The 20,786-nt window shown below is 38.5% G+C and overlaps 1 protein-coding gene across 1 annotated transcript; it reads left to right on the top strand.

The window, feature by feature from the left end:
• The first annotated feature begins 30 nt into the window (after positions 1–30).
• LOC119738338 (uncharacterized exonuclease C637.09-like) lies at positions 31–19,839 on the top strand. Its single transcript, XM_038213188.1, has 21 exons — positions 31–210; positions 1,208–1,285; positions 1,434–1,532; positions 1,808–1,903; positions 2,718–2,810; positions 3,442–3,522; positions 4,474–4,569; positions 4,808–4,906; positions 5,954–6,060; positions 6,758–6,956; positions 7,491–7,633; positions 8,405–8,531; positions 9,197–9,341; positions 10,281–10,498; positions 11,802–11,917; positions 13,675–13,813; positions 14,033–14,121; positions 14,641–14,799; positions 16,575–16,692; positions 17,287–17,397; positions 18,158–19,839. Exons 1-21 carry the CDS (start codon positions 148–150, stop codon positions 18,332–18,334), a joined length of 2,553 nt encoding a protein of 850 aa, XP_038069116.1. The 5' UTR covers positions 31–147; the 3' UTR covers positions 18,335–19,839.
• The last annotated feature ends 947 nt before the right edge of the window (positions 19,840–20,786 follow it).

Below are 20,786 nucleotides of genomic sequence, written 5' to 3'. Positions count from 1 at the left end.
TTCTTTCAAGGCGTCAAGAAATCCATTGATTTTGTCATAGTAAAGGAAACGAGGACAGGGTACCAAACGTATTTATTTACCGTGAGGTCGCACGTGTCGATCGTAACTTATTTTGTTTAATTAAAGAGGAGAAGTTTTCTTGTTTTTATGAGTATGGGCAAGAGAAAACGACATGTTGCAGACGAAAATAGTGCTGTTCAGGGGCAGAAGGTAATGATATGTAGGCTAGTATAAAACGTCTCACTTCCAGTTCCACTGCACTGTCGACTGTCTTCGCAATCACATTTCGCATGCGGTACCAGGGTACGGTACGGTATGCGGCGCGTAAAAGTTTGGCAGTGGATATTTAGCCGGATCCGGCTTTTTTTTTAGTAAACGATATTTTGCCGGATAGGCACTGAACATATGCAGTGACTGGTTTTTGGGGACTTGCACATTTTTCCCGTGACAAATATTTGTCTGGTTCTGCGCCAACATTGTCGTTTTGACTTTGAGTTTGACTTCTTATAATTTCTAAATTCTTTAAATAATTTCTCGGCGATCATGAAGTGTAGGGCCCCTGTTTTGTTTTGATCAAATTAGACTTTAGAGTCAAAAATGTTTTTTATTGCTCAAAAATCACCTTTATAAACAAAAGCAGACTGTTCTCAATTCTAATGACACCCTTTTTGCAATTTTGAACAGATTCTTGGGGTAGAAATCACGATTTTCCTGCACGGTTTGTGCCTTGCGATTCAGCGCGCCGTGCGTGCTCACTTCACTGCGCAGTGATCGCCATCTTTATTTTCGGGTCGCGTGTTGTCGCCGCGCTGTCATCGTCATTTTACCCTCAAATTTTCCTCAAAAAATCAAAACCCTGCCCTCTATCTAGAATGTCGCCAACTAGTTTGGTAGGTCCAATAATTTTAAAGTGGATTTTGTTCCCTTATATGAACTGGGCCCTACACTACACGATCGCCAATTTCTAAAACTAAGAGAATTGTTCTGAAAAGAAACTTGACATTCCGGTTAGTATTCTCTGACTGTCTTCAGGAACTTAACAAAAGTAAATTTGTCAAGTCAAGTTTCATCCAAAATATTGTCCATTTTACATGTAGGCCCTAAAATTAAGAATTAACATTATCCAAATCACTCATTTATTGATGCATTTGGTTTTATATGTAGCATATTTAATGTTTAAAATTTCACTTTGTATTTCTTTCCTCAGATTGACGAACCCAGTGAAGTCATGAATGACGAGGTGGCAAAGCAAAATCATAAAAAGAAAAAGAAAAAGCGTGATAAAGTAAGAGCAAAATTGTGAAAGTAATTTTTTATTGGATGACAAAAATTAAGTTTCACCTTTGCAGTTGCACTTACCACAAAAGGCCCAAATTATGTTCTTCAACGATATATTATCGAACGTCATGATTTTTTTTTTTTTTCTTCCTTAGGTTGATAAAAATGCTTCTCACGGATATGTGGACGCAACAGGCTGTGTTCTGAAAATGGTAGAAAGCCCAAAAAAGAAACATAAGAGGTCACATGATAAGGTTGGCTAATAATTTTAATACATTTTTATTAAAGAATTTTTTTATTGGAACACTGTAGTCAGTTCTTTTTGAAAACAGGACAAATTTTTTTTAGTCAAATTCAGTTTCTTATTTTAGTGTCAACCTTTAAGTAGCTCAAGAAAAACTTTGAAAATATTTATTCCTGAATTTGTTACTTTATAAACAAATATGTATGAACTTCATTAGATTTAGTGTAACTGTTTGAATGTTGAAAGGCTAAACCCTCCATCAAATGAGTTTTTACATAATTTCAGCTGAATGGAGAGGATGCTAGTGCAGAAATTCTGGAAAGCAAAGTTGAAGATGTCAAAAATGCCAAGAAGAAGAAGAAACATAAGTACAGAGATAAGGTGAGATTAAAATACTTAAAGGGAATATACATCATTTGCTTTTGCTGTAATTTTCAGAAATGGATGGAATTGGGGGGTTGGAAATATATAGTAAATATAGTTACACTGACTTTTTTGAGGTTTTGGGTTCAAAAATGCTATAAAAACCAAGAAAAACAATCACTTTCCTGTAGTCTGGTTCCCTGACTCCATTTAAGAAGAAACAGAGCAGTTTACATACATTGGGGAATTGTAAGGTCAGGGAACCAGTCTAGCTGGCACGTACCCGTTCATAGGTGTGTAATCGATTGCAAACAAGTGCGATGGTCAATTGGGGCCAGTATTTGAAAAAAAGTCAGTTTTTTCCAACGCTGGTCGGCCGATCAGCGTTGGAAATTGATACAAAAATACCACTTTTCTTGAAAACGACAGTATACCAGGTGCCATGATTTTACAGGATGCTTTACACTGTCATTCACTAACAGTCCAGCAAGGTATTTCAACATGATTTGGTAGTTTTATTTTTTGATGTTTGCAAATGTTGTATTTTCCCTTTAATAATCATGGTAATGATCTTAATTGGCTCTTACGTGGCATCTCAATATTTAAACTCCATGCTTTCTCGGAAAATTTATTTTGTCTAGGCTTGTCCAGTGTCATTCTGGATTAATCTGTTAATGTCATACCATCCTAAACTGTCACAGCACTGTATGGTCTTATGTGTTCATTAGGGAATAAATACAATGTAATTGTGCTAATGTGTCTAAGTTTTATCATCTTCGCATATAACTTTTGTGGTGTTATCTTTTCTGAGTCAAATTTTTCTATCATGAAGGTTGAAACACCAGAGCCGGCTATCCAAAACAATGACCACTCTCTGGATAATGAAGAATGTCACAGGAAGACAAAGAAAAAACATAAAACAGAGGTAAGGTGCAAGTCTTTAAATTGGTAAGCAGACGTTTGCCTTTCGGGAATTGTGCTACTGAATGTTTTCTTGTAAAGTACAAGTACATGTAGTACAAAAAATCTTCCGTTTCGGTTCCTGCAAAAAAATGGATTTTTACGAATTCCGGAAAGTTTATGTCAAAAATTTCATAGCGTATGAGCAACCTTCCCTTATTTTAATGGACCATTTGTCATTTGTGCATTGTTTTTTGAAGCAACAAAAATGCCAAAATCTAAAGACGGGTGTTTAACAACTAACCTGATGAATCGTTAGCTCTGTGAATGCTGTATATTTCGAGAAAACACAATATTTTGGATCTTGATTTCAGTTCAAAAGTTGCCGAGCCATATTTTGAATTGTGCCTTCTCGTGACACAATCCCAAAATTAGCTGGGTTATTTTTCCTTCACATTGAGAGCTCTGAATCATATCTCAAAATTGAGCATGATCCGTCTGAGAAGCAAGGAAACCACTTACAGACAAAGACAAAACACAAACATAATAAAGAGGTATGTTTGTGTCAAATTTGTTTTATCAATTTCCACTTCTGAATATTTGCGCTTGCTGTTTCTCAGTTATATACCTCACAAATGTTTTGTTAATTTATTCAGTTAACACAAGAGGAAGTACCTGACGTAAATTCTGAAGACAGTAAAGGTTCCAAAAAGAAGAAGCGGAAACATAGAGAAAAGGTAATACAATTTCAGTTCAAAATTCATCAAATAAACCAGACTAAGTTCAATTTTGTTATCCAAATTTGATTGACTGAGTGAGACTCGAACCTGCGACCACTGGATCACTGTGCCAGTAACTATCCAACCCCTCGTTGGTAGTCTCCCAATTTCTCAATGTAAATATCTTTAAAGACAAACGTCTGAGCAGTGGGCTGGATAGCTCAGTTGGTAGACCACTGATGCGGTGTTCCGGTGGTTGCAGGGTCAAACCCAGCCCCAGTCAATTTCTTTGTTCAAACTTATATTGGTATTGCTTAAACCACAAGAAACTGAAAGAACATATAGCATTTGATATCTTCAAGCAAACTTAAATCCTTGGTCCTGATTGGTCGATCCATGGCAACAACAGTATGATATTATACCTATTACCACGGTCTATATCGCACTCTGTGTATCCCGCTGTTCCAGGATGCACGCACCATTCCTGCTGCAAGCATGTGTGATAGGATAACTGCTGTAAAATGTGTGTACAGCGTGCGTGTTCCATCGTTACTTGTGTGTGGAGCCTTCCTCGCTCCTGGTGAACTCTACACATAAACTGTTGGACTCTGATTATGGTGGTACATGTATGCCTGACCCTATGTAAAACATAATCACTTTACTAGTACAGTCCTCACTCCAACAGATTCCAACAAACCCTGGTGTTGGAGTTTGACTGGATGGGGATTGTTAGAGTTAATGCATTCACCTTCAAGAGTGCTTCTGAATAACAAACTACCTACCCAAGAAATAAAAAAAAAAGTTTGAAGTCATTCGCCTTAATGATACTTGAACGGCAAATTACAAAGTACCAAGGTAACAGGGACAGGAAAAAATGTCACACTTTTGGACCCTACATTTTAATGCAGAATGACCCATAAACGTAGATTTTGTAAAATTAATGTGTTTAGTGGTTTGGTTTTTATTTAGACTGAGGAATCCACTTTCAATAAAGACATAGACAAAGTTCAGTTTCAAGAAATGGTGGTCACTCCAAAGAAGAAAAAGAAGAGGAAACACGAAAAGGTATTGTATGAGGAATTTGTGCGATTTTAAGGTTTCCTTTCATTTGTTCGGATGAGTTTTATATCATTGTATGTACATGTATGTGGTTTTTCAAATTTAAGATAAGCATATTGTTTTGTTCACAGCACTCTTTATATCTCATTCCTTGCCCTCATACTATATCCAACAGATTTTACATTGCAAAGCCTAGTGATGTGAAAATTGTATTTGACGTGTTAAGTGGTCTTGTTTTAATTAGATTGAGGAAATCACACTCAGTGAAGACATAGAGGAAGTTCAGCTTGGAGAAACAATAGTCATTCCAAAGAAGAAAAAGAAAAAGAGGAAACATGATAAGGTTAGAATTTAGTGTTTTTTTTGCGAATTGCGAGTAATTATTGTGATTTCATATAAATAGATACTTTACTTATGACATATGTTGCGAGCACTGTATGCGATGTCCTTCACTCGCATACACAAAGCGTTTGACAGTCAGAGGTTACTAATTAACATTTTATTGACGTCACAATTTACTCGTTTGTCTCTGTCATCAAGACCATTTTAATCTCCCCACAAGGATTACTAAAGTTGTATAAGTTTTTCTATTGAACTGATTTTTTTATGTAGACTGAAAAAGTGGCTTCCGATGACAACATAGATAAAGTTGAGTTTGAAGACACAGCGGTCGTCCCTAAGAAGAAAAAGAAGAGGAAACATGATAAGGTAGGAACTTTAGTTTTTGTGCATTTGGGAAATTATTGCGATGTTAACAACTGTTGATTGCTGTGATGTGGGATATGGCGTTTTTAAACCCAGAGAGTGTGAGGTGAAGGGGTTAAAAAGAACATATCCTATATCACAGCAGTCAACAATTGTTTTGTTATATCATGCCAATAAGTCAAAAAGATAAATGGTTGTAATTTGTTGTGCAATAAGTAAACTCAATCGCTGAAGTGTAACCTTTGATAACTGCAAGCCTTCCTGCAGAACATGACACTGAGCAGTTGCATTTCTCAGTTGCGAGAGGGTTGCGGGCTGGCCGTCATGTGTGCGCAACACAGGGGTAGTTATGCAAGGTAATTGACATGCAGCGCAGTTATGAGGTAATGTATATGCAACGCAGTGAATATGAAGTAAATGGTTGCTTTTACAGACTGGTCACGTGGCCGTTCTAGACCAATGAAATTACAGCATCAAAGACACGGTATAACAAGTGTGTTTGTTTCACTGAAATATAGAGGCGCTTTGGGTCAAGCAATTATAATCACAGGACTTCATTTTTCCCTCTACTTAAACTCCATACTACATCCATCTCCCAAATTTACCAATATTTTGCAAATTACAAAGCCTCCTGATGTCCATTTTTTTTTTAGTTGATCTGTTTAGTGATATTGTATTTATTTAGACTGAGGAAACGACTGCTAACGAAGATGCAGACCAACTTCAACATGAAGAAAAGGTGGCGGTTCCAAAAAAGAAAAAGAAGAGGAAACACAATAAGGCGAGATTTTTTTTTTCTCTTTTGTTTTCACTATTTTTTTGTACATTATGTGCTCCTTTTTATCAGAAAACCTGAGTTATGTTACTTTCACAGCACTCCACATTTTGTGTATTAAGAAATTTTCGTTTTTGATGCAGTAAAAGTTAAACACTTTAAATCCATTTAAAACTGAATTCTGACTGAAAAGGTTTAAAATTGGTACAAATTACAACTTATTTCATCGATTGAATTTTGATATTGTAATTTTTTTTTTACCAATCTTGTTAGTCTAGTCTCTCTTTCAACTTCCTAATTTGAGTGTTTTTTTGTCATTGCATATTTCATATTAGCCTTTCAAATTTGACCCAAGTTTTCTCAAAGGAGGTGGAAAGTGCTTCAGCCCCTCTCACTCAGTTTTTCCAAGCAATAACAATTTTAAGAATATTCATAAAAATTCCAAAAAAGTTACTGAATTTTGTCAACCCATCTAACCCAAAACCTAAATAATTGTTGCTCAACGAAATACTTCCTCCAAATATAACTACAGTGAAATCTTGGTAAGTCATACCTTAAGGGATTAGGTTCAACATTTGACTTCAGCAGAGTTTTGAGTTAAGCAGGGTTGTATATCATTGTTATACTGCTGAAGGCAATGGCAAATTAACAGTTGTTTTGAGTTATCAGAGTTTGACTTATAGAGATTTCACTGTATCTTTTAAAACAATTTTCGATGCAGGATGACAGCCCATTAGATGAGAAAAATGAAAATGTGACAGTGGAGAAGTTGTCTGGAGATGAAGATGCTATCGATATGCCTGAAGAGAGGAGCAAAGATGGCAAGGAGGCAAAGGTAGAAGTCGATGATGAAACCAGACAGACGCTGAAACAAGACTGGCAGGACAAGACATCGCTGAAGAAACTCAGAATGGTAAGGAAGATCTGAGAACATTTATAGACAGCAAGATTAAAGTTTACCAGTACTTCTCCCTGACATGAAAATCCTTAAAAAGACACATTTTATAAATACAAGTAGTGACTGGACTGATCTGAAATAACTACTGCTGCACAAGACCATCAGAGGGTCATAATGACCTCCAACCTCCCTGATCAGAACGAGGGACCAACAATCACTTGAGGACAACTTGACAGTATCAGCTACCTGCTTTAGCCTGGTCAGCCGGGGGACAACCACGAGGTCTTTTCCTGTTATCGGGCCGATGACCATGATGAAACTGGACGGCAATATCCAAAGCAAGATTTGCAGGGGCAGGAGCTTGGAGACGCCTCACATTAACAAAAAGTGAATGCCGCTCCCGAGAGATTTCTGAGATAATACTTCCAAAACTATTCCCTGATAACTTCCATGAATTACGCAACACATACTAGTAAGGGGGCATTATGTTTACATTCTTGCAGTATCTCTCTCTTAAACACAAGTGGTGTTGTGTTTTTTCCTATCCAGCAACAGCCCAAGATGTTTCTCATCGACAACTTCACCAATGATGAAGACCCAAAGATGACGTTCAAACCAGTTGAAGTACAAGACCTACAAGATCTGATTCAGTATTCAGTGATGGGCAATGCTGCCAACACCAACAAAGTCAGGTTAGTAGATACCAGAAAGAAATGAAGCCAGATAAACCGATTTAACCTAAGCCTGCCAGACGCAACACAGTGCATCAGGTGTAGAAATCCTTGGGACCTTACTGCATTGAGCCATCAACACCAGTGTATAAATGACCGATTCTGAAATAATGAGAGCTAGTCCCATTGAACAATGTCATAGTTGTATCCTTCTGCATTTGGTGACCGCAGACTCTGAGGCAGTTTGGCCTTGAGGCGTTTGACCTGATGGATCTTGCTACACTGAGCAGGCTTGTCATTTTGGCAGATGTTGCATGTAGCTGTGTTTGTTGGGTTTCTAGTCTAAACACCATAGCGGGTTAGGGTTTTGTTTAATAGCCAACAAAATTTCCTCTTTGGAGAACAATCACATATGAAATGACCCTGACGTTTAAGACATATCATTCGTGAGTTTTATTTACAGTTTTGTTTACATACATGTAGGTATAAACACAAAGAATAGAGAACAAAACTAACATAGTAAATATGCGCAAGGAATTTTAATTTTTAACACTGAAAACAATGTAAGATTCAGCATAAGGGATGTATGAAAAATAAATACTTTAGGACACGCTTCCCTAAAATAAGAACAATTTTTATCTTGTCTATTCACTGTCACATTCAGCAGATATCACAAGTCCTAGAATTTGCTTTCTAAAAGGATTTTGACATCGCTGTGATTTGTTATCAAGGTATGTTTCTTTGAATTGGGACAACAGACTTCAAATCTCATTTTTGATTTTTTTTTTGTAGGTTCTGCAAGTTGGTGAGACCAGTACTAATATCCAAAGTAGCTGTCATTTTCTTGAATGGAGTCACAGATGAACACTTCCAGAAGAACAGAGAATGCTTCTCCCATCTCAATGAAAACTACGACGTGGTAAGAAAACCGATATGTCACATTTTCTTATTTTTCATTCATGTTCTGATCAGACTCCATCACTTTCCCAAAAATACCATCTTTAGTTCTTTGCCCATTTTTTTGGAGTCGCTCATTATTTATCTTGCTTTGCTAAAGGTTTTAACTAAGCAAAAACAGGTTACCAGTTAAAATGTAATATGCTGCATGTTGTTAACTGGTTTCCAGCTGATGTGTGCTTAGTGGGAAATTTGTACCAATTTCTGCAATGTTAGGCATCATGAAAATGGCACTATTTTTCAATCATTTAAAAAAAGATTGTTGATTGTTTGAAGACATCTGTTTCATTATTTTAAGGCATGTTAAAATTAAAATGTCAAATATTTCTGGCATTAAATCTTTTGATTTTTCCAAAGTTAGCCTGAAAGAACCGATAACTGTTGTTTTAATAAATTACAAAATGAAATTGTATATTGAAATATTTAGGCATGCATTACCAAACCCAAAAATGGAACCATGTCATTGGGTTACGTATTGATCTACTTGACATTTTAAAAATATTTCATAAATTTTTGTTCGGCATTCAACAACTTCTTTAATAGATGCTCTTTTGGAATTGATCCTGACTGCCGTATAATTTGCTCTGTTACTAATTTGTTTGTTTTTGTATTTTTTCTCTACTTCAGACTGGACAGATTCTCCGCCTCCCATCCCAGCAGCAGGAGTCATTTCTTAATCAAATTCTCAACATCGAAATCAGTAAAAAGCAGCTGAAGAAAAGAGCCTACTTTGCTAGAATTCAAGGCGTTCCGTCTGGGCAGTCAAGCACAGGTTATTTAACTTTTTATTATTTGGATATTTGTCTCTGGCTGCCTTTAAATCTCTGGCTGGTCATTGCAATCAATGACTTTGATGACTTGTAAAGCTCATTATTGAAGCACATGCTGCCAGAGTTGTAACGAGTCACTGCTTTTTGTGACTTGAGTCAATTCGAGTCATTTTAAAGAATTGACTTGAGTCGAGTCGAGTCATTTTAAAGAAGTGACTCGAGTCGAGTCCAGTCATTAGGTCAAGAAGGTCGAGTCGAGTCGAGTCACAGTGTGTAGTCGAGTCGAGTCGAGTCCAGAATTTAACTCGAGTCAATTCGGGTCACAAATATTTGAAGAAATTTGAAGAGAGAAAGTCATTTTTTGGCTTTTTAAAATTTTACATTCGGGCTACTACATGTGGTGACACCACATTTGACTCAATGAAAATAAAAAGGGGGTGCCAGCTGATCGCCATTCAACTAATGGGGACACTAATCAAACTACGTATGTATAATTTGTACATTATTTGCGAACATTCTAACGTGACGTGAACACAATCCGGCATTGACTTAAGTCATTGCAAATATTTTTCACTAAGTTTTGCTTTTATTTTTGGGACTCAAGTCTTATTAGCCTTCGCTCGAGTCGAGTCTTTTGATGAGGGACTCGAGTCGAGTCGAGTCATTTGCTCGCAGTGACTTGAGTCAAGTCAAGTCATTTACCATTAGGGACTCGAGTCGAGTCACTAAAACTTGTGACTCAAGTCGGACTTGAGTCGAGTCATTGACTCGAGTCATTACAACTCTGCATGCTGCTGTGTTGCATTGGAACTGGCCAGCAAATAAAGCAATCCATTATGCCCCGACCCATGGTGTTCTGACCAATCACAGCCGTGATTTATGGGGATAGGCAAAACTTGTCATGGATTCAGTTCGAATATTAATGTTTTCCACATTTGCAGGTGGCCCACCCAAGACCACGCCTTTACCAGCCAGGACCGCGCCCTTACGAGCTAGGACCCCACCCTCTGCCACACCCCGCCGCACCCACTACCTACTAAGTGATGATGAGAAGGATATGTGGAGGTACCCCCAGGCAGATGACCCAGGGTATACCCACACCAAACACAGTGATACAGTGGGTGATAAGAGCCCCATCATCAGTGTGGATTGCGAAATGGTAAGATATGAAACACGTCATGTTCATTTTGACAGATCGTCGCATCAGTGCAGCAAGGTCGTATATCTTAAAATGACATAAACGCAAAACGCGAGTTTCAAAATGTCAAAAGGTCGTATCTCACTTAAAATAACGTGGATGTACACACAAAGTCAAAGGACGCCGAGATGCGACCTTGTTGCAAGGAGGTTATTTGCGCGAGATACGACTTTGTTGCAGAATGGAGTTACGACCTTGTTGCACTCACGTGACGAGATTCACTTTCAAGTTTGTTGAACACTGTTTTAATGAACAGAATCGATTGAATCATTTATTCAGTAACATCAGTCAAATCATTCTGGTTTCTGTTTTTGTATCACATCTCAAAATCTGGATTTTTTTTATGCAAAATGGCCTGAATATCAATACGGACATCCCATCTTATGAATACTTTCATTGCGGTACCCGCTGCTAAATGTACATCAGATTTGAACCAGCCAACCGATCCCGCATGCTCGGTGGATGGTAGAAAGCAGGAGGTCGTGGGTTCGAGTCCCACCCGAGTGATTTTTTTCCAACTTTCACTCGGGAGGTAACACACCGAGTATACAGTGTTTATACGTCGGTGAAGGGCAAACATAATGTGATTTACATCACCCCGATGCAAGTTATGAATACTTTCATTGTGATTCCCGCTGCTAAATGTACATCAGATTTGAACCAGCCAACTGATCCTGCAAGCTCGGTGGTCGAGTGGTAAGACAACTGCTCTAGAAAGCAGGGGGCCGTGGGGTCGAGTCCCATCCGAGTGATTTTTTCCAATTTTCACTCGGGAGGTAACACTCTGAGAATGCAGTGTTTATACGTCAGTGAAGGGCAAAACCTAATATTGATTTATGGGTGTCCCTGTTTTATTCTTTGGTTTTCATTTCCGACCGACTCTATTATAGGTTCCCGACCCAAGAAAAATAAAACCTTTATATTACCGCTGACCCTGTCTGGAATCTCCACTCACAAACTAATAAATTAATGAAAAAAATAAATAACAAATTCAGACAATCGGGCTCTGTTTTATTTGAAAAGCTGTGGAGAATAATATCCAATTTTACTTGAATAAAAAATGCTGTTAGAAACTTTGAAAAACAATGATGCCACAAAACCTGAAAATGCTTTTCAATCACATTTGTCCTTTGAACATAACAGGAGCATAGGTAGATGCACTGTTTGTCAGTTTGCACAAAATGAAAAGCAGCCGAATCACATTTTCAAATACAATCCCACTTCTGGTTTAATATTTTTCTGCTAACTTGTGTTTTTCCTGCAGTGTGTGACGAAGAAAGGCAGTGAGCTAACTCGAGTATCGTTGGTGGATGAGAAACACCATGTATTGTACAATAGCCTGGTCAAGCCACACAACCCAATCATTGACTATGTCACAAGGTAGGTCCAACATGGCAGGCCATTGGTACAAGCTAGCAACCTTTTTATTTAGGCCAAAAAAAAGTTGGTGTCTGGTCAGATCAAAGTTTTGGAATTGATGTGGTGATGCGTTTTTTTTTTATTCAAGCTTGGGTTGTACAGACAAGGTGGGTACTATTTTGCTTTTTTGTGTCCTCATTAACCTTGGTGTCCTCCATCATTTGCCTTGGTGCCCTTCTGCATTCATTGGTGCTCGGTACGAAAATTTGAGGCAGTGCGGCAATGAAAAAAACCATTGATGATCAAAATCGACACGCGAGCCTACCAGAGACCTACTAAAAAAAATTTTTTGGCCTTTTCTTAATTTTTTAACCCCCACCCTCAAGAAAAGAGACTTAAAACAGGTAATTTTGCTTTCTGAAATATTTGTACCTCTGTCAGATTTTGTTTTTGTACAAGGTTGGAAATCAATCAGAATACCGTTTTGTGTGAGCAAACTTTCACAGATATGGACAATGAACAATTGCTTGTGCAGTGGAATTTCACAAATTTAGAGGCCTTTTTTAGCGGTTCTGTATTTGAATTCACCTTCATCACAAGTCCATCACAAGTTACACAGGATTTATGCATGTCTTTGATTTGGGACAGGAGGACTTGTGATGGACATATGATAGATTTTGATGGATTGTGAGTGATTCGACTACCACACTGGTGCCAGTATTGTACTGCCCCACTTTAAAAAAAGCCCAGCTTTTGTTTCTGCATAGTTTCTTCTCTCTCTTTGTCATCAGAGATGAAACTTTTCCGATTTTAATCGGAAAACCGACTTTTTGAATTTTCCAACGAAATTTCCAATTTTTTTACAGTATGTCCCACAAAATTTGATTTAGTAAGGATTTTTCTCACAAAATGTCATTTTATTTCAATCATAATTTCGAAGAAAAGTCGATGGAAATGGCACGTTAAAATCATCGCGAACGTAGTTTTAATCTTTTTCACCAGTCGTTATTGGAGTGTTTCAACGGTAGAAACACAGGGCATAACACTGATCGGAGCCTTCTCCGGCTGGACAAAAGGTTAAACATTGACAGGCGACAAGGAAAAATCACTCTGTGTCGCACATGCGTGCATGTACTGTACGCAATGATACCAGCGTACGTACCGCACCGTACCGTCTGCTAGCACATGGCCAGTCGGGAACGGGTAGCCTTGTGAACGATCCAGTGGATAAAATCATTATGTTGTGCGATTTTCGGAGGTTTCAAATTTAGTTAAACAAAATACAATGCCTTAAAAATCGTGATGATTATCTCGAGGATAGCGAAGAGAGCATTAGCGAAACATTTCACTGGCATTTGTTAGAAGAGAAAGACGATAATGCCTGATTTTTCCCCACGTATGACATGTATGAATGCAAGTGGAGTTGTGTGGTTGAATGGACATGATTGAAGCACCATGAACGGTGCCTTGTCTTTTGGACTTTTCCCTAGACTTTCTCAAGTAAGAAGTGAACTTCTTTATTGATGACTCCATTACTCTAATCGTAATTCGGGCATTTTATGCAATGAAAACACTGACCATTTTTTTCATCGTAAAATTGTGTTTGAATCGAAAATAAAGCAGGAGTAGGTGTCCGGAAATTGGGCATGTAGTGTATTGTACATGCATGTACGATTGTGTGTAATGCAGCGCGGCCCAGATTTCGGACACGTATTTTTCTTCGGCATATTTTTTGGCCATATGCCAGTTTCATCTCTGTGTCATGTTGATGCCTACAGGTATAGTGGCATCACCAAGCAACTACTAGATCCAGTCACAGTCAGACTTGAAGACGTACAGAGAGATATCATAGCCCTTCTTCCATCAGATGCCATCTTGGTAGGACAGTCTCTGGAAAATGACCTCAGGGCATTAAAGGTAAGAAACGAGGCCAGATATAGTTTCGTTTTTATAAATTGTAATATTTAATAAAGGATGTAGCAAGAATTGCTGATGTGATGGCTGAGATCTTTTATGCCCTAAAGACAGCAATTTGCGTTACTGAAGGTTTCAAGAATGTGGCTTTGTTTTGACATGTAGGAGATAATGAAAACAAATCAAGACTTATCTGACATGTTTGTGTATTTTGTTTTCCAGTTGTATCATCCTCACGTTATAGACACTAGTAACCTGTTCACAGGCAGCTACAGAGTAGCACTACGCAAACTGGCATGGAAATACCTAGGGTAAGACAAACAAATACAATTTTCTTTCTATTTCTTTCAATTTATTATTAACTTAAAACGGACCGTTTAATCATTTATTGGTAAGCTTTGCTGTCAAATGCATTCCACTAAGTTTCCTTTTCAAAGATACCAAGGTATAAACTGAAAAAAATAATGGAGAAGCAAATCTTTCAGTATCCACTAAGCCGCCTTTAGTTGGCATCAAATGCTTGGCCTCTCCCTGCAAAGCTTTGCCTCTCCAACACGAATATTCCAGTGTTGTAGTTCAGTCTATCATGAGTCTGGTCATCAGTCCATTATCAAGTAAATCTCAAGTCCATTCACAAGTCCGGTCGCACGTAACAGGGGATGATTGATGATCAATAACAAAGGAATGCCTTTGTCAAAGGTGAATTGGGACTGGAGGACTTGTGACTGACTTGAGATGGACTTGTGAAGCCTTGTAGTGGACTCAACTTCAATGCTGCTTCACTGATGGTTTTTGTGCTCAGTATGCAAATATTTTCCGTCTTGTTTCAGCGTAACAATCCAGGAGCAAGAAACTGGCCATGACTCGGTAGAAGACGCCATAGTGGCACTGAAACTCCTGCAACTGAAGATGGAGAAATGGAGTAGCTTAGAGAAGTACACAAGCAATGGAAGCAAAAAGCAAGGCACAGAGATTATCCCTACAGAAAGGTAAATGTTTGAACTGTAGCAGAAATGAACATAACAACATTTGGAGAAATTGCAGAGTACCCCGCCACTCGGAAATACACCCCTAAAATCATCTGGCTACGCGGATGGAATCACTGGAAATAAACAATTCAAGTCCATTGCCAGCTACGCGGATACTTAGTGGGGGTCCCCTTGATGAGAACGAAGCAACGCAAAAGGAATGGGGGTTGCTGAAAAAAATGTTAAGTTTAAACAAACTATCATGTTGCCGGCTACGCGGCTACGAAGTGGGAGTCCCCTTGATAATGCTTGAGAACGAAGCAACACAAAAGGAATGGGAGTTGCTGAAAAAATTCTAAGTCCAAACCAACTACCCTGTTGCCGGCTATGCGGATACGGAGTGGGACGTGCAGTGGAGCATGACATGTGTAGGCCTAGTACGTACAGGTTGCACTGAGAGGGTTTGTTGAGGGCAATCAACCGTGACTCCGTAGCCGGCTACGAGGTGCATAGATGGAGTGGCAGGGTATTTTGCAATTGTGTCCCAACATTTACAATCAGGGGTGATATTTGTCAGGATTTTTCCTGATTTCACAATTTTCAAAGTATCCCTTTTGAATCTGGAATTCATGATGTTTTACCGTTAGAATGCAAACATACTGTATGTCATAGACGCTACATTGATCTGGGCCCTCAGACGCCCCAAAAGTCTCTGCTGTCATTTTGTGCATGTTCATTTTCCCATATCTCACTAATGTATAATATTTTTGTTGCTACTAGATGAGATTTAGAGGGCCCTGCCAGTGTTTTAGTCAAGTCCTCACAACTGCCACAAGTCAATACAAATCAAACGGAAGTCGTCACAAGTCCAAAAAAAAAGTCAATCACAATTCAGTTACAATTCAATCACATGTCTTCCGGTCTCAGTTCAAGTCGCAAGCTTTTCAAATGGGACAAAGGCACGCCCTTGGTAGTTGTGATTTGAGTTGTGCTCCACAGCTGTGATTTGACTTTTGATGATCACAACAAACAAAGACTTCATCGAATGTGGAGTGCTGTGGACTCGTGGTTATTGGCATTGGATTTGTGGTCTGCGGGTAAAGCTGCAGGTTGTGGGTTCGAGTCCAGCCTGGGGTCATGGTGCGTGTGCCCTTGGGCAAGGCACTTTGTCAGTCATTGCTACTCTCCACCCAGGAGTAAATGGGTACCTGTGAGGGCAGAGATGGTTATTGTGGTTGATTTAGCTTCCTTGCACCTAACAGGCTGCATCGAGCTGTATACTCCCAGGGAGCTGAGATGGTATTTGGAATGTTTCATGTGCCCAATGAGCAGGGGTAATAATGATGTAGTGCCTTGAGCACCAGTCCTGGTGGATACGTGCGCTTTATAAATTTCCACTATCAGTCCTTCTGATTTGAGGCGTGCGATCACACCCCCACACCATCGTACGCCTAAAAGCCTGGGGTCATGGTGCGTGTGCCCTTGGGCAAGGCGCTTTGTCACTCATTGCCTCTCTCCACCCAGGAGTAAATGGGTACCTGTGAGGGCAGAGATGGTTATTGTGGTTGATTTAGCTTCCTTGCATTTAACAGGCTGCATCGAGCTGTATACTCCCAGGGAGCTGAGATGGTATTTGGAATGTTTCATGTGCCCAATGAGCAGGGGCAATAATGATGTAGCGTTGTGAGCACCAGTCCTGGTGGATACGTGCGCCTTATAAATACCCACTATTATTATTATTATCATTAATGTCATTGTTTATATTTTCCACCGCTGATTGTTCCTTGTGATTGCAGCATGTTCAGGTGCGCCCAGTCCTTAGGTAGAGTCAGCATGTTAATAGACAGCCTGTCTGTGGCCAAACAGTTCATGAAGGATCCAGTGGGCGCCATACCATGTCAGAATGATTCAGAGGTATGACATTCCCTTCATGTAATTCTCAATCCAACAAAGAAAAAGGAACCTTGAAGAATGTCCGTCTGTATCTACATGAATTAGGCTGCATCCGAATCAACTGTCTAGAGCTAGGTCTAGGTCTGGGCCCATTGAAAATACGCGGGGACGCGCTGACAATAGACGTAGCCGTAGCTCTGGAAGCCCATTTCGGACACGGCCTCACTTGCTCTTTTGCTTTTTAGATGTTTTCCCAGAGAGCAATGCTACAAATTTGAATAACATGGCAAGTTGGGAACTCAAAGTTTGCATTGTTCATATTGCAAAATGTGCATTGCTTGGTCAAAACTCGATCTTTGGTATCAGGTCTTCTTGTAATAATAGTGTTTATTCCTCATTATTCATGAATTTGAATTGAAAAAAATTCCACACGCTGTATAAATTTCTTCACTGGACAGTGTACAGGGGTTCCTAAAACGGATTTGGTCCAATAAAGTTTACCCTAAAGCTGAAAAAAAAATATTGATCAAATTGAGCTGAGATTTGATACATGGAATTTATCAGTGTTGCAAAAGCATTGAAAGTGCATCATTCCTTTGTTTCATATTTACGTAGGCGTTAAAGAAAACAGTCCAGTCAGTTCCGTATTCGGACTTCGTCTGTGTTCAGTTTTACAACTTCTCCAAACTGATGCAAGGGATTTCACTGGAGGGAGATGTCGTCAAGGTAATCAACAACCAGAATAAGAGATATTGTGTGTGTGTGTTATAATTTCTGACTGGCAAGCAAGTAGCTCATTCCATAAACTTGGGTTCCAATTTTTTTTTTTTTCGTGTTCCGTTTTACATCTGATAAAAGATTTTGTAAATTCAGGACACATTCTTTAATGCATTGTATTTCCAAGAGTGATTATGTAAAGCAAAATACCTGCCAAACACTTAAAAAATAGTTTGAAGTCAGTTTTAATGATACTTGCATGACAAATTAAACAGGTCGGGTATAACAGGGACACATAAATATATCACAATGGACCCAAAATTAATAGAATGCCCCATATGAGTACTTCTCCTCACAAATGCGAAATTTAGCCAGTTCACATCAGATGACGTGTATACACGCAAAGGTTTTGCGGTATTCGGAACGAATGACGGATAATAAACACGCATTGATAGAGGCCGGAAATATCTGTCAGCGGCCCACTCGCAGCTGACGGCCTGAACCGTCTGGCATCGAGTTAAAATAATCCCGGCGTGAACCAGTTAATAATGAGAGGTGCTAACATTTACTTCATTTTCCTAATTAGGCTATCTTGTCTGTGAGATGTATTAACCCCCAAGAAGTGATTTTGTTTCAAAAGGGAAGCAGTTTTGTAGAGTAAGACTTAATAAGATCAACTTGCTCAACTTTTCAAGTTTGATTTTTGTTTCAAGTCGCATCGATTTTACTCGGGAGCAATTTCTCCTCTTCTGTGTTTTTTTCTTTCTAGGAAACACTCAAACAACTGGACCAAAGAATCAAGAAGATCTACAAGACGCTGCCCTTAAATAGTTTCTTCCTTGTCATCATGGCAACGGATCAAAACAATTCCAGCAAAAAAGGGAGTGTCGTCAAGGAATTGCTGGCCCATGGAAGGTTCTTCACGGGGTTAAAGGTCAAATATTGAGGATTCAGACTTGGAATTAAAAATGGCCGAAGTTCTGCGGAAGACTGGAGACCTGTTCTGAGGACAGGTATCAGCCTCTCAGCTTCAGAGATTTCATTGGTTGGTGTACGCTGCGTTGATTCTTCCTTCACTGTAGACTGGTTCGCCTACCCTACAAAAACACACAAGTGCAGCAACCTGTACCTTTGTGTGTGAGTGCTAATATTGAAAGTTCATAAGAGCAAAAAGCTGGTTTTAAATTATGGACGATCTCTGACTTTATATTCAAGATCAAGTCAGAATTCAGACCAGCTTCTAAGTTTGAGCAAGTAGGATCAGGGACCATTGCTTAATACTTGTTGACCTGTTTTGCAACGTTATGTGCCCCTTTGCACTATTGTAGTGCGAACATCTCTCATCATGTTTGAACATCATCACAAAACATCTTTGTCCTACCTTCCCGGTATACATTGTTATACATGCACACAGAGGCGGCGAAACTGGGGGGGGGGGGGGGACACCCAAAAATGTTTCAAATCTTACCATGATCACATTTCCAAGAGAGAAAAAAAAATAAAAAGTGAGTCAATTCCATTAACAGGACTTGGGGATCCTTTCTTTTAAGTTGCAAACAAAGGAAAACAACATCTTTTTATCCATTTTATCACGTTTTTAATTCTTTATTAGTAATAAAAACAGTACACCCTCCTTAGAATATCACCACTTCTGAATGTACTCTAAATTCTCCATACTTATGCATGTACAAAATTGATTACCACATTACATACGAAAAGCTGTGAGTTGAAAAGTTACATACTGTACAATCTACTTTGGGAGAATTTGAGACAAAACAAGAACGATTTTATTTCTGTGTAAATTTGAGTGGTGCTATTAATTATTGCTTAAACTAAAAAGACTAGCACAAATTATTGTGAATTTCCATGATGAAGGGAAGCTATACAGTTGGAAAAATTAAGAAGGTTTCTCATCCAGAGTTCAAAATCCTTTTTTTTTTTCAAGAGGAATGTTTAAGTCGGTTTTCATTTGTTGGACTTGCTTTTACATTTTTAAAGATATTTCCACAGAAAATCATTACAGGTGTTGTTCTTTTCTGACAACATGGATTGAGCAGATGTCAGCTTCAATAATTGTTAATTTTGTGATGAAGGGTGCTAAAATTTCTTTCTTGTAGTTTGTTTGACTTTTCTCTGAAATCTACAGGCATGACATTTTGTTGCTGATGAGCTGCCATCTTTGTTCGATTCCCATGGTTAGTAGCAAAAATCCACAAGCAGTGATCACCATGGCTCGGGCGCCAGCCTAATTGCCATCAAGATGTATCTGTGAGACTTTTTCTTCAAATTTGTGAAAGAAAATTGCCTTGTTTGAAAACTTGACTATACATCACCAAGAGATGATGAACAAAAGAAAAAACATTTTAAGGTGCAAATATTGAACTTTAAAAATCATACAATAACCAGCTATTTCTCTGTGAATAATTAAAAAACAATATTGCTATCTTCAAATCTGTTTAAAATTTCAAGCTTTATCATGGACGTTTTTCTATCCCACATTGTATTTCCCCTTTCATGTTTCACAGTCAAGTGTATCACTAGAGTAACTTAACATGTGAACAATTATCAAACAGCAACAGTCTGAACAGGTTATAGGCAGTTGACTCATGTTTAAACAAATGCAGCTTGATCTAAAAATGTATACCCATGTCGTAATTTTGCAAAGAAGTGGAGCTGAGCCAAGGAATTACAGTCGAGTCTCGTTATAACAAACTCGTTCGGACCTAGCCAAATTGTTTGTTACGTGTATATCAGAATTTTGTATTAAGAGGAACATCAGTCCCATTCATTGTGCACATAAATGCACATTCGGGACCAAGCCTTTATGTTTGTTATAACCAGAATTTTGTATTAACAGAGTTTGTACTAACGAGAGTCGACTGTACATTCAATGCAACCAGAATTCCGTCGTAACCAAACTTGTATAACATGTACTGAGAGTCAACTGTATTGGTTCCATGTTTGTACAGGAAGTTTAAAAAATTGTGATGCATTGCAAAAGTAGAAATTGGCGGAGTGGGCGGGCAGGGGGGAGGTGTTAAAACAATAAAGATTCTTTTGTACAACACTTTAACAAAGACCTTTTTTCAAATCGAACTGCCTACGTTAACATCCCAAAAGTCAAAGTCTTGACGAATAACTATAAGCTTTTTCCAAAAATTATCCACGTACCCAAATATTGCTTCTAGGTTTAACTACTCCTAATTAACTAGCTAATCTGTATTTTACGCAAGATACAGTCAACAACATTCCAATGCTTTTTCCTCCAACAAACGCTCTTCAAGTTATGTACTAGTAACACTTTACATTTAGGTATAAAAGTACTTTTTTTTGTATCTGAATAATTTGTCTTTGAGTTGATTGTTTACATATAATACAACGTTTTGCTCCTTAAACGT

Source organism: Patiria miniata, unplaced genomic scaffold (genome assembly GCF_015706575.1).
Source record: "Patiria miniata isolate m_02_andy unplaced genomic scaffold, ASM1570657v1 HiC_scaffold_3, whole genome shotgun sequence".
Taxonomy (NCBI): Eukaryota; Metazoa; Echinodermata; class Asteroidea; order Valvatida; family Asterinidae; genus Patiria; species Patiria miniata.
Note: the sequence above shows the minus strand (reverse complement) of the source record. Positions and strands in the feature narration are given on the sequence as shown.

Bases quoted from the DNA above. Each gene is read 5' to 3' on its own strand.
- LOC119738338 (XM_038213188.1), top strand. From the start codon at position 148: ATGAGTATGGGCAAGAGAAAACGACATGTTGCAGACGAAAATAGTGCT. The intron at 211-1,207 runs GTAATGATATGT...TTCTTTCCTCAG, and splicing joins GTGCTGTTCAGGGGCAGAAG to ATTGACGAACCCAGTGAAGT. The intron at 17,398-18,157 runs GTAATCAACAAC...TTTTCTTTCTAG, and splicing joins TGGAGGGAGATGTCGTCAAG to GAAACACTCAAACAACTGGA.